Source organism: Sinocyclocheilus anshuiensis, unplaced genomic scaffold, assembly GCF_001515605.1.
Source record: "Sinocyclocheilus anshuiensis isolate Anshui unplaced genomic scaffold, SAMN03320099.WGS_v1.1 scaffold262, whole genome shotgun sequence".
In the NCBI taxonomy this organism is placed as follows: domain Eukaryota; kingdom Metazoa; phylum Chordata; class Actinopteri; order Cypriniformes; family Cyprinidae; genus Sinocyclocheilus; species Sinocyclocheilus anshuiensis.
In genome coordinates, this window is record NW_015547650.1 from 711497 (window position 1) to 725859 (window position 14363).

A 14363-nucleotide genomic window follows, 5' to 3' on the forward strand; every position below is an offset into this window, starting at 1 on the left:
TATATATATATATATATACTGTATATATATATTTATATGGCAAGTAACATAGGTAAAACAAAACCTCGAAAAACACTCGACCAGTATTCCCAAACACAAGACACTCATTCTTCTAAAAAAAACATCTGCCAAAGTATTTATGTACATGCAAACATACTGCAGAGCATCGTTTTTTGTCTTATTATTAGGTGTATATTAAGAAGACAAAGGAGCATGCTGAGGGAGCAGGATTTTCAGAGAAAGTGGGGAAAAGAGCAAAGCAAGGATCAAGCAAGGCAGAGAACGAGAGTCTAGTTAATAATTTGTCAGCAACTGTGGTGGATCTAGCCAGCGTGTTGACAACGGGCCCAGTGTTCTCTGTGTCTGCTGATGGAGATTAGAGCTGGACTCATCCAACCATTCATGGCGTGGGGAGAGAGAGGAACATGAGGGGTCTGGTGGGAGCGGGGGGGTTTGGATGCAACACAAATGGAAGTCCAGCAGAACAAAGCAGTGAGTCCCCAGGGAATCAGGCTAGAACAGCATTCTGGGAGATCACAGCACTAGCTTTCAACACTCACGCACCCTATACTGCGAGCGTGCACTTTTTCTGACATTTGCAAACTGATGCTTTTTGGATAAAGTTACATCACGCTTCCGTTCTTCACTGAAAATACAATCCTACGCAAAACAACAAGCTGCAGACCTGAGCAATAGTGGCAGCGGAACATTCTTACGCAAGCTGTAAAATCTCAGGCGTAAACTAGACACCGAACAAACCAAACACACATGATGTTGACAGAGTAATTATCTGCTGATAGGACAAGCAGATTAATAACCGGTCACATCTCTGTTCCCTGAAAGCAGGTACATTCAACGCTTGATATCAGCTGTCCAAACATGCTCTGGCTACTCTGTGTACCCTTGTACGGCCCCGAGGCCATCGGCTTCCACCCACGCATGTCTCTTTTGCCCTCTCTGTGCATATTACTAGATCCGTGTGCTCTATCGCTGTTTTGTTTTCCTAATTAGATTAGGTTCATGTAGCCTATTTAGCTGATAAAAAAACTTGCAATAACCTTTATTTGTGCATTTTGGTTTGTTTATCGGAACAAACAGAAACAGCGTGCTGTTGCAGTCATTAACCACTTCGTTAATGATACTCTGGAATATTGTGCAAGTAGGGCACATCAGGACGCATGCTAAAATGCATCCTCAACTCATGCTGTCTGGCACTTAGCAGACACGGTCCTGCCACCTAGTGGTTCCCTGTGGAGAAACAAGTGTGCGGTACAGGATGGTACGTGAAAGGTCAGTGCTTATGAGTGGGCTAAATGATTTGTGCACAAAATATACATAATCCTTCAAAGTACATACAACAGTAAATGCATGATTTCGCAATGTTGGAAACTTTTTTTAAAGCCAATGATGAAGTCCAGAAAAGGTCTAGTGTTAGGAAACGGTGCTTGTGTAGCTTTGTTATTAAAGACTTTGGCTGAAAACTTGAATTTGGCTGAAAAAAGGGTTACTATCTACCACCATTGCGTTGTTGAGAAAAGCACTTAAAAGCATGACAAGCATGAAAATGGTTTGACAAACTAAATTTACTTTCCTGTGTTGACGTATTTCCTATTGAAAAGAAGTCTGAGGCCAGATAATGCTTTAACTACCCTTAAATTTTGCAAATAAGTAATATTTGTTTAAAATAGTACTAATATGCACCTTTTAGTGGCATTTAAGGTACAAATAGCTTTCAGATTATTGCCACAAGAACAAGTCTACCACTATAGGAATCATTTTTTGTGACATTTTGACAACCCTTACCAAAAAGTAGTATACTTCAAGTTTATTTTAGCAAGTATAGTAAACTTCTTTTTCGTAAGGGAAGCTAAAATGTATCTTCCTATGTTGCGGTTTTTCCAATTACAAAGAAGTTTGAAACCAGACACATGCTTTGTCTACCCATAAATTATGCAGATTAGTACTAATATGCACCTTTAGTGGTATATAAAGGTACAAAAGTATGAATTCCAGATTATTGCCACTGTAACAAGCTGTTGTATCACTGAAGGTATCAAATTTTGCAAAAACATTTTGACGAGCTATAAAATGTACTTTCCTATGTTTACATATTTCCAATTGAAAAGAAGTTTGAGGCCAGATACATGCTTATGCAAAATGGTACTAATAAGCACCTTTTAGTAGTCTATGATCTACAAAAGCATACCTTTCAGATTATTGCCACAATAACAAGCTGTTGTACCACTAAAGGTGCTTTTTTTGCTAACTAAACTAAAGTGTTTTGGCAAACTAAATTTACTTTCCTATGTTTACATATAAGTGTGATACATGCTTCATCTACCCATAAATTATGTGAACTAGTACTAATAAGCACCTTTCAGTGGTTTATGAAGTATAAAAGTGTACAATTCAGGTTATTGCCACAATAAGAAACTGATTTACATGCTTTATCTACTCCTAAATGATGCAAATTAGTACTATGCACCTTTTAGAGGTATATAAAGTGTACCTTTCAGATTTTTACTGCAATAGCAAACTGTTGTGTCACTAAAGTTACCCTTTTTTGCTATCAGTATAACAGATATTTTAAGTGTAAATTTTAAGTGTGCTGTAAGTCACTCAACAATTTCCACAGTCCAAGATGGTGTAGCTACTGTAGATGCCAAGATATTATCCTGCTTTCAATGAGTATATAGCTTGTCGAATCAACTCTAAACCTGCATATTTAATGCAGCCTCAGAGCATAAAACAAAGTCCAAATGTGCAGCTTCGTCATAACTCACTCAAACCCACACTTACGCACACATCTGCTCATCCACACCTACACATACAGGAAGAGTGAAGGTGGAAGGACCTACGCACACACAAAAACACACCCGGTGCACTCGAGGAAGGCTGTCCGAACGTGTAGTTTATGTCAGCCCCTATGCTGACATGTGACATCCACATCTGAACATCAAAGGCAAAATCTGCAGAGGAAACTTGTTTTATATCATGTGCTCCAGTCAAAGACCTTCTCCTCTTCTCTAAAAAAAAAATTAAGAAAGCAATACGTGCAAACTAAAAGAAGAGAGAGAAAGCAAAAGTAAAAGATCAAAGGTTGCAATAAGATTTGAGGTAGATTAAAAGTGGCATAGATAATTGTGTGTCTTTACCGGTTGACGTCAAGATCGCCAGGAAGATACTACGAATAATTATTTCCTCTTTTACTAGGGAAGACCTTGGTTACTAATTAAAACATAATTTTGCCCTCTGCTGGTTAGTGACATAAAAGATATGATTAAGGTTGTCAGAATAAATCAGCTGTAATAATGCATCCAAAAGGTTTTAAAACATCATATCAAGCTGCAATTAAAACCTATTAAGGTTTTTTTTTTTAAATTGATGTCATTCATAATGCACTTGACAGCTGAAGTCAGCCCTGTTCATGTATTTACACTGTGCTAATAATGTTTAATCTGTTTATTGTCTGGATTTTTATCCATTCAACCACAATAATCTGAGTGAGATTAACAAAAAGGATATAGACAAAAACTATGACCAATGAAAATGTAAGAGGGAAATGCTACGTCTCGCTCCACATGTATGCAAAGCTCTTGTAAACATGTGGCTGTGGCTGCAATTCATTTTAACAACAGTCAAAATTTCATGCAAATATCTGACCGACAGTTTTGACATTATACATCTGATGCAAATCCATTAGGCATCCACAGTATTAAGCAGAGTATGTACGTAACTTCACGTAACTTGCAAATGGATATTGGAATATTCAATAACATCCTAATAAGTCTTAGGTCACAAAATCAATTCTACATCTCTGAAGGGTGTTTAGAAATATTTTTAAAAAATGGGTTATATAATAAATAATAAATATATAAATCATAATAAATAATAATAATAATAACTTACATAAATACTCTTGCTGTGCATATTTGTGCCATGACACCGTCTCAATGTTTAATTCGTTATCATTCATGCATGGGCCAGCATCCATCATGAAGCACTTTGAATCAAAGCAACAAACAAAAACTATGGAAATTTCCACAATTTCTGTACAAATGCATTGTGCATGTGTTTGTTCAACACTCATGTTTTTCCAGACAATTATTTTGAATCAGACCCTTTTTTCTGTGCTTGTGTTCTGCGATACACAAAGTGTTTCTGAACAAGCACTGTGACTGAGAAATCACACCAGTTTAAGAACAATACACATTTTCTTTGACTCCTATGTTTTATGTACAAAAGAATAACTTTATACCTAGTGCATAAAAACTCCTCTGACCTTTGCTGGAAAACAGCTTTGCACTAATAGTGGAAAAGACCAACAACTAACAAAATAGCAAGGACAGACTGAACTCGTTTTCACCCAGTGTGCTTGAACGTTGAGGAGAGACCAGAACATTTCCATGTGAATCCGGAATGAAACTTGATGTAGACCCTTAATTTACATGCAAAGGACACAAAAGCTGATCACAAAAGCATGGGGTGGAGCGTTTCTCTCATTTACGTGTTGTCGGTTGACCGTCAAACCATCATAATCACTCGCCACTAAGGCAATCACAACACATCAAAACAAGAAGAGCCTAAGCAATACTTCCACTGAGGTCAGTCCAGCTATTTCACTTTCATTTATTAATTTCCATGATATAGTGATGTGCTTCTTCACGCTTCCTGGATTATTCGCCCTCCAGGATGGCTAAGGAGTGGACACTTCTGGTGCTCTGTGGCATTCTAGGGTCGGGATTGAGCGCGAAGCCATCGTGGTTCAAGAACATCTCAGCCGATCTTTTTAAATCGCCTGGAGATATTCTGGTAGGAGGACTTTTCCCCATTAATGAACTGACCAGTGATCTGAGCAAATGGGTGAAGCCAGACGATCTTGAGTGCAACAGGTAAAATCTTGAAGGAAGTCTACAAAATCTGAAAATGCTTTGCTCCTAAAATCATCCTTTTATCCTTCTGTTTTGGCAGAATTAGCACATATGGTTTGTCCCTCGCATTAGCGATGAAGTTCTCTTTGGACGAGATCAACTCGAAAGAGAATCTCCTCCCTGGAATCACGCTGGGATTTGAGAGTTACGACACCTGCATGCAACCAGCCATTGTCATGAGGCCCGTCCTCCAGCTTCTCACAAAGGAATCGACAGAAGAACTGGATGTCACCTGTAACTACACCGACTACAAGCCTCATGTTATAGCTATCATAGGACCAAGCAACTCTGAGTTGGTCCCAGTTATTGGCAAGCTGATTGGGTTTTTCTTGATGCCACTGGTGAGTTGACATTGAAAGTGTTAGATTTAAAGGATGCAACACACTTTTCCCTAATATAGTGTTAAAATGTTAAGCAAAATACTTAAAAAATGAATGTTTTAATATTTTACTTAAATTCTTTTAGCAAATATATGCAATAATATGACTGATTGGTCTCTTAACTAGTAATATCACACTTAAGGTTTTTGCGCACATTAAAAAATGTTCACACATTAAAAAATAAATACGACCTCACATTGTGTCAATCACGTTTACACACTGCCTCCGAAACTTTCGTCCGTCATAAAAAAAAAAATCAGATCAAGTTCGATTTTCTGTATTTTCGCATCTGTAGCAAGCATTTTGATAGGAAAGGATGACGAATACGGAAAAAGGCATTCGAAAATTTCGAACTCAGTGTGCAAGGACTATTAAGGCTGGAATACACTACACGACTTTTAAAAACTGAACAGATCTTAAAATACTGGGCAAGACGCAGAAACCTGCACCTTGTTTCACGTGACAAATGAACACAATGTGTTCTAAAATCGGCACAAAATATCAAACATGTTCGTTCTCCTCCGACTGAATGGAATTAAAGTCTTGAGGCAAAAGAAATCAGAATCTGTGACCATCATACACTACGCAATTTTCTATGAAAACTGTCAACTCAAATCTGCAGACTGGCTCTGACTTTCGGCAACTAGCTTCAACTTCTCTAGACAGAAAATCAGGGCAAAAATCATGTAGTGTATTCCAGCCTTTAATCTGCGATGTTCCTCCTGTTTTTGAATTTATGTCTAATTGTGCATTTTTAGATTAGCTATGGTGCCACCAGCGACATGTTCAGCGACAAAGAGACCTTCCCGTCCTTCATGCGCACAGTCCCTAGTGATCGCTGGCAGGTAGTGGCCATAGTGCAGCTTCTGAAACAGTTTGGCTGGAACTGGGTGTCAGTAGTAGGTAGTGACGATGAATACGGACAGAAGGGTCAGCAGCAGTTCTCCAGTATGGCCAATGTGGAGTCCATCTGTGTGGCATATCAGGGTTTGATTCCTGTATACAGTGATCCTGTGCAAGCGGTGAACGAGATTCTCAATCGCATTGTGGACGCCAAAGTGGGAGTGGTGGTGGTCTTCTCTCTCTCCAAGCCGGCCAGAAACTTCTTCATAGAGGTGAAAAGTTTGAATGCAACTTTATGGGTCATACTATTATCAAATTATTTGATCTTTTGAGTAATAGTCTGCAATACTATGAAATTATGCTGTAGACTCAAAACTGTAAACTTTTGACCAAATGAATAAGATCATTCATTTGGACGCTGCAAAAGCGCCTTGTTCCCAAATTGATGGATTCCCAAATACAATAACATGACACCCAATAACAACTGCTGGTCACAATTTAATGAAGGCTTTGTTATTTCAATCCCTTCACAAAGAGGTACAAAGTTTATTTTCCTCTTTGGTGGAATGAGCTGCCAACCTCTAGCCAATCTGAGACCATTACAACTTTCAAGAAAAACTAAAGACACTTTGCTTGCCTAATCTACAACCATGAACAAAGGCACTTACATTAAAATTGACACTTTGCACAACGAATTTTGTTTGCACTTATGCCAAATGATTTGTCCTGTTGGACTTTACATATACATTTAGTGGCTGCCCTGTTGAAAAAAACAGCATATGCTGGTTAGGTATGTTCTGAAGCATGGCAGCTGGTTTGAGCTGGTTTAAGCTGGTCCAGTTAGTCATGAGCTGCTTATAAGATGGTCATGAGCTGGTTTAAGCTGGTCATGTGCTGGTCCTAAGATGATCCAAAGCAACTAGCTCCTGCTCAGGACCAGCTTAAACCAGCTCATGACCAATTCATTTCAACAGGGTATTCAAACAGAATGTATTTTTTGTTTATGAATGGAAAAAAATGCAAGGTTTTGAAACATGATTTTAAGAACCTATTTTTCGTTCAAAGACGTCCAGTTAGCGCATGCTTACATAGAAAAACAATTGACCTATCGGTAAGCCCCGCCCCCCTTAGTTACTGTCGCTCACTCAGACAAACAAACAGAGTTGCTGTCTTACTTGTCCCAAGATGTTTTTAATAAATTTTAGACACAGAAGGACCATAATTCAAGTATGACTTAAAGGGATAGTTCACCCAAATGAAAATTCTGCCATTAATTACTATTAATTAATTATTTTTTATATAAACCAAGAGATTTCTGCCCCTCCCATAGACAGCAAGGATCCTAACACGATCAAGGCTCAGAAACGTAACAAGGACTTTATTCAAATAATCCATGTGACATCAGTGGTTCAACCGCAGTTTTACGAAGCTACGAGAATAATTTTTGTGCGCAAAGAAAACAAAAATAATGACTTTATTCAACAATTTGTCTCCTCCGTGTCACCCTATAGCGCCATTTTGGCCGCAGATACGTTGTTTACGTTCAAATCAAAGTATAAACAACGTAAACAGCGTATCCGCGTACATGCATTGCATACCTTGTGTGACACGAAGGAGACTAATTGTTGAATAAAGTGTTTATTTTTGTTCGAGTAATAGTATTCTAGTAATAGTAAAATTACAGTTGAACCACTAATGTCAAATTGATTATTTTAACGATCCCCTTGTTTCGTTTTTGTGCATTGATCGTGGTAATATCCTTGCTGTCTATGCAGGTCAGAAAGCTTTCAGATTTCATCAAAAATATCTTAATTTGTGTTCCAAAGATGAACGAAGGTCTTACGGATTTGGAACGACATGAGGGTGAGTAATTAATGACAGAATTTTCATTTTTGGGTGAACTATCCCTTTAAATATGCCATAGAGGGATATATAAAAGATTTTAAAATAAATATGCAAAAATACAGATCACAATGCAGACGAGAGAAGCCTCATGTTACGATCATCACGATCGCAGTGACAACATCCAGGATCAACACTGTTCATGTACCGCAGTGTAAGATTAATTCATTTACATTTAGCCAGTTTAATATGGAGAGATACTGAAATGTAGACCTTCGTTTATGTGTTTTTGACCTACACTGTACCTGACATGAGAACAGTTCGCTATTTAGGTTTGGACGTTAGCATGGACTCACTAACTTTAATGTTAGCTAGTTTTAGCCAGAGATACCCTGCTGACGCACATAACATTAACGTTCTGGTTGAGATGAAAATTGTAACTTAATGAGAGTATGACAACCAGAAAATGAAAGTTTTCATCTTCAGTGGGATTGGGTTTGAATGCATAGACATTTTGCTCTGTTTTGGTTGGGTTTAGGAAATGGAATAAAATTAATTCCATTGCCCATCCTCTCCGGATACCTGGAATCAGTGTCACAAGTACCCCAGGCACATCGTTTTACCATTTTTGTAGCAGAAACACCATCAAACCGATGAAAGCTTCGAATCTTCCAATGTTTCTCTATGGTGTTGAAACCTAAAGATGTCCGAGTTCTGGTCCCTGTGCAACTGATACTCAACTGCCATTGGCTCATCAGCATTCGAGGGGAGGGGCTTACCAATAGGTCAATTGAAAAGCAGCACAGTGGAATGCAACATTTAAGGATCATAGCTGACATCATAAGGGGAAAATATTAATATATAATTAATGTTCCTCTGTTTTTTGTTCACTGCCTTATATTCATGATAAGTCTACAGGTTTTGCTGATTCTAAATGCTTTATGATCACTACCTGATCAGGTAATCAAACGAAACATGACAGGCGTTTGGGTGGCAAGCACAGCATGGGCTCTGAACGATGCTGTATCCACCCTGCCTGGGATCAATTCAATAGGAACAGTGCTGGCGTTTGCAGACATCACCAGACCTCTTGACCTCTTCACTCCTTATATCCGTGAGCTCTTCACCAAAATGGAAGGGACGCAAATCCCCCAGCAGCCAGATACAGAAATCTCTCCTCTGGACAACCCTTGCTCAAGATGCAGCTACCTAAGCCAAGCCAACGTGAGCATGGTAGAGATAAAACTCGTGCAGCGGTCAGTTTTCAGCGTGTATACTGCCGTCTACTGTGTGGCACATGCGCTGCATGACTTGCTTGGATGCAATGCCACCCACTGCGCTCTGAATCCCAAGACTGACAATGTTTATCCATGGCAGGTAACCACACGCAAGCTATTATTTCTGTAAATCTGCTTGTTTTATCCTAGAAGGTTAAGAGTGTACTAATAGAACAATATATGATCCTTTCTACAGCTGTTACGGAGTCTCCAAAAAGTTTCTGTAGATCTTGAGGGGGTCAATTTTAGGTTTGATAAAGAGGGTAATCCAAGCTTTGGCTATGATGTTATGCAATGGAACTTTAATGACACCACTGTGCTCTTCGACATAATTGGATACTTTTATCAGAACCTCACGATTAATAAAAACAACATAACATGGTACACAAAAAACGGCAAGGTATGAATGGAATATTAACACTATTTGCACTTGAAATGCTTGTATTTTAATTTGAATACCTTGTTTTACTACCAGCCATTAGTTTTGACACAGTTTATTATGATCTAAATAAGCCTTTGAAGGGATAGTTCACCCAAAAATGTTAATTCTGACATCATTTACTCACCCTCATGCTATTTTAAACCTGTATGAAATCCTCCTGCTGAACACAAAATAAGATTTTAACAAAGTAATTGATGGTAGTCATAGTATTTTTTTATACTATGGAAGTCAAGGACTACCACCAACTGTTTACCATCAATGTCTTCTTTTGTACTCAACAAAAGATAGAAACTCATACAGGTTTGGAACAATGTGAAGGTGAGTAAACGATGACAGAATTTTCATTTTTGCATGAACTAAAATGGCCTAAAATTAGTTAAAATATGTAAAATACTAATAATGGATAATAAATAGATGTGTCCAAACTTGTGTCTGGTGCATCCAAGAGCAAGCACATCTTGACAAATGGTCTTTGTAACAGGTGCCAATGTCCACTTGCTCCTCAGACTGTGGGATAGGACAGGTGCGCAGAGTTAAAGGTTTCCACTCTTGCTGTTTCGACTGCATTGACTGCAAAGAGGGAACATTCCTAAACGGCTCAGGTCTGCGACTATACCAACCTAGGTTTTCAAGTCATTCTAAACAATCCTAAATATTGGCTCTGATAATAATTGCTTAATTCAACATGCCCGTGGCACTGTAGAGAATAGAAATGTATGCATTTAAGAGCTTTTTGGTTTGATGTTGACTAACCTTTTTCTGCCTCCTCTTTTGATTGAAAGATGACATCCAGTGTAAATCATGTCCTGCTGGCCAGTGGTCCACCCTACGAAGCACAAGCTGTGTCTATCCCATCTATACTTACCTGGACTGGAGCAACTATGAGTCAATCGGACTCATTCTGGGAGGAATTTTGGTGCTAGTGTCACTTGTATGGGTAGGAGCTCTATTCTTCATGCACAGAGGAACTCCACTGGTGAAAACTGCAGGTGGACCCCTGACTGGCCTTATGCTACTGAGTCTAGCGGGAGAATGTATAAGCCTGGTGCTGTTCCTGGGTCAGCCAGGAGACATTGTGTGCCGTCTGCAGGAGCCACTGAATGCCTTTTTTCCCACCGTGGCCCTTTCAGTCATTCTTACCATTTCCCTTCAGGTGATCCTAAAAAAAAAGCATCAATGCATGTTAAATGCCATTTTTATTTTATTTTTTTACAATCAAACATTATGAAGACAAAGTGTACTTTGTTTGTATATATATATATATAGTTTTCCTACACTAATTCTTACACTATTAAAAATAAAGGTTCCAAAAGGGGGTTTTCACAGCAATGCCATAGAAGAACCAGTAAGCAGTTCTTAAATTAACTATTTTTTCTTAGTGTGAAGAACAGTTTAATAATCTAAAGAACCCTTTTCCACTGTAAAGAAGCTTTTGTGGAATGAAAAGGTTTCATGGATGGTAAAGGTTCTTTGTGGAACCATTGATGCCAATAAAGAACCTTTATTTTTAAGAGTGCAGATTTCCTTATTTGCTCCCTCATTGGTAAATCTGGGCCACGATTTACTAATGTGTTCCCTCATTTTGATTTCACTAAAACCAGGGAACGAATTGATAAGTCGTGGCCACGTATAAACATATCGTGGGAACAAACTCTTCATTCGTGGCCATGATATATGCATATTTTTTCTGCATGTCATGCGCAGAGCACAGTACAGTAAGTAGGCTATATGTTGTTAATTAATATTACTCAGGACTTATATAATTAGGCTGCACTAGAGACCTTAAAATAAAGTGTAACCAAATAATTTAAGAAGATACTTTTGAAATATGAATACAATTTCAATGTGCTTCAGTTTTACTTGTTTATGATAAATAGCTGTGGTACTGTCACCACTGAGTCCTGAAATAAAGCCAAACTTAACCACTGCATTTAAACAAGAAAGCGTGAGGTTTTTAATAAAAACGAAACGTTCGCATTTTTAATTCAATTATTATATACACTGTCGTCTTTTATTTACCAGATTGTGTGCATCACAGAATTCCCTGAAAAGTCTTCTGATCAGCTGGAGAACATACGAGGACGGGGAAGCTTGTTTGTGATTCTGGGATGTTGCGGGGTCCAAGCAGGGCTGTGTGGTTGGTACGCCCAAGAGGCTCCCTCTCTGACCCAATACGTCGCCAGTTTGGAGGTGACCTACGTGAAAACCTTTTTGCGTTGTCCAGTGGAGCCCATGTTAAACTTCGGCTTGATGCTTGGTTTCAATGTTATGCTGGCACTGGTTTCATTCATGGCCACCTTCATGGCTCTCAAGCCGCCTGGACAATACAACCTGGCCAGAGACGTCACCATCTCCACCTTGAGTTACTGTGTAATGTGGGTGATGTTCATCCCCATCTACACAAGTCTAAATGATAAAGATAAGTCTATTGCTCAAGTAGGAATCAGTTTACTTAGTAATATGGGGTTGGTAGCGGCCTATTTTTTCCCTAAATGCCAACTGTTAGTCAAACACCCAGAACTTAACACAGATGATCATTTCCGTACATTTTTAGAAGGGGTCCCACCAACACCACCTGAAGAAAGCTAGAAACAACGGCTAAATTATCATTTATTAATAATTATTATTAAAAAAAAATCTCTAATTGCATATATATAATAATACAAAAATGTCACATGTTAATAAAGGAATAGCTAAATATTAAAATTACTATATTAGTCAGCCATTATATTGTTATATTGTGTTTATGAATTATTAAAAACAATTTTGACTCTTATATCAAATAATTCTACGAAGTTTTCTCAATGAATCAAATGTTTAATGTATGATATGCTTCATGTTAAATGTTTTGCTTGTACTCTAAATATTTAGGCCATCCCTGCTGGGGGAAAAATCAATAGAAACAATCACAGAAATTCTAATGGTTTCCACTACAAATACCATTATGAACATTACAAACCATCAACTATTAAAACTATTTAAAAATGATGTGTTTTTGGGAGATTATTCATTAGGATTTAAATGGTTTTAACAGGTCACCAACAGAGGGCCAGTAGAGACCCAGAGGGACCATTAGACTTTCCATTAAAACCAATACAATTCCCATTATAACCAGTAAAACCATTACAGATTCTCCTTCTTCTTCTTCTTATTATTATTATTATTATTTCAGCAGGGATATTATTTCATATTAGTTGCATAATGATTATTTTCTATCCACCTTATTTTTAACGTATAAGAGCGGATGCAACTATTTGTAACTTGAACAAAAACGGTCCATTATCCTGGAGTTTTGCCAGGTTTACTAGATAAGTTACTGCAAAGTTGTTTTTTTATACAAATTATAAGACTTGGTGACTGTGTAGTTTGTTGTTTGTTAATTGTGTTGTGTATATTATTCATTCATAATTCAAAAACGTCTGTTGTTAGCCCAGTGTTGTATTCATTAAGGGATAGCCTGTTCAGCCAAAAATTAAAATTTGCTGTCAATTTACTCAACCTCAGGCCATCGAAGTTGTAGGTGGAAAAGAATCGGATTTCCCCATTTGCCAGAGGTTATGGATTTCAGGTAATAATGTAAATATGTGAATTATTATCAGATGAGACAGATCTACAAAAAGTGCGCCGACTGTCATCTTTCTCATTGAAAATGTAATCTTTCTGCTTTTATGAGGGCGGAGCCAGATTCATTGAGCAAGATTAATCTATGTGCTAGAAGTATGACAACTCAAAGAACATCAGTTTAAACTCAATGAAAATGAGATACGTTGCCTTGGCAGGATGAGAAAATGACAGAATTTGATTTTGTAAATATTTCCTAACAACAAACAGAAGAGAGCAGCATTTAGCCATGTTAGCGACTCAGTCATACTAGAATTCTGCATGATGCCTTCTCATGTAGGGCTGATATCAAATATCAGTTCATTTGTTTCAGTACCACAGTTCTTTGTTTTCTTTATTCTTTCTTCATGTCTATTAAGGACAGTTCTGATTCAGAGTCACAGCAATAATAGTTTGGCAAAACAGCAATTTGGACATATTGTGTTTTGTAACTTTTTTTATCAGACGTCAGATCACTTTAGCAAATCTGTTTTGGAGACTATGCATCTCAGTTACTATATTTATACCACTTGTGCATGATTTCAGCAAAAAGGCACTTGAGGTCATGTTATATTGTGGATAAAGTCAAAGGGTGCTGTTTGAGACACACAGTCTTAGTAAAGTTTATAATCCTGAAAATAACCACAATGCAGCATGGCCACAAATGATTTATTGCATTTATACAACCATTTCTACATGAGATGATAAAGACACAAATATCAGTACCATTTTGAGTAGGCTACTTCATTTAAACGGAATGCCATTGACCAATCGGAATCAAAAATAGCCTGTCTGATATATAATTAAAATTTATTTTAATAATGCAGCATATATACTTAAGGATATATAGGGTATTTAATAATTATTAGCTTCTTTTAATTGCTTATATTTAATTATTAACATTTTAATTACTAGAAAAATTTTATCTTTAATTTTAGAAGCACAGTATGCTGGAGAGTATGAAGATGCATTGGCCATCATCACACAGGCCTAATTTAGATTCCTGGTTATTATTTTATCATGCACAAGGGCGCCGCTAGTGGGGGGG

The 14363-nt window shown here is 37.7% G+C and overlaps 1 protein-coding gene across 1 annotated transcript; it reads left to right on the plus strand.

Moving 5' to 3' along the window:
- Positions 1–1192: 1192 nt before the first annotated feature.
- Positions 1193–12441, plus strand: tas1r3 (taste receptor, type 1, member 3). Its single transcript, XM_016504157.1, has 9 exons — positions 1193–1290; positions 4651–4892; positions 4972–5272; positions 6070–6426; positions 8957–9373; positions 9470–9673; positions 10197–10317; positions 10498–10868; positions 11738–12441. The coding sequence occupies exons 2-9, from the start codon at positions 4693–4695 to the stop codon at positions 12302–12304; spliced, it is 2538 nt and encodes an 845-aa protein (XP_016359643.1). The 5' UTR covers positions 1193–1290; positions 4651–4692; the 3' UTR covers positions 12305–12441.
- Positions 12442–14363: the final 1922 nt, after the last annotated feature.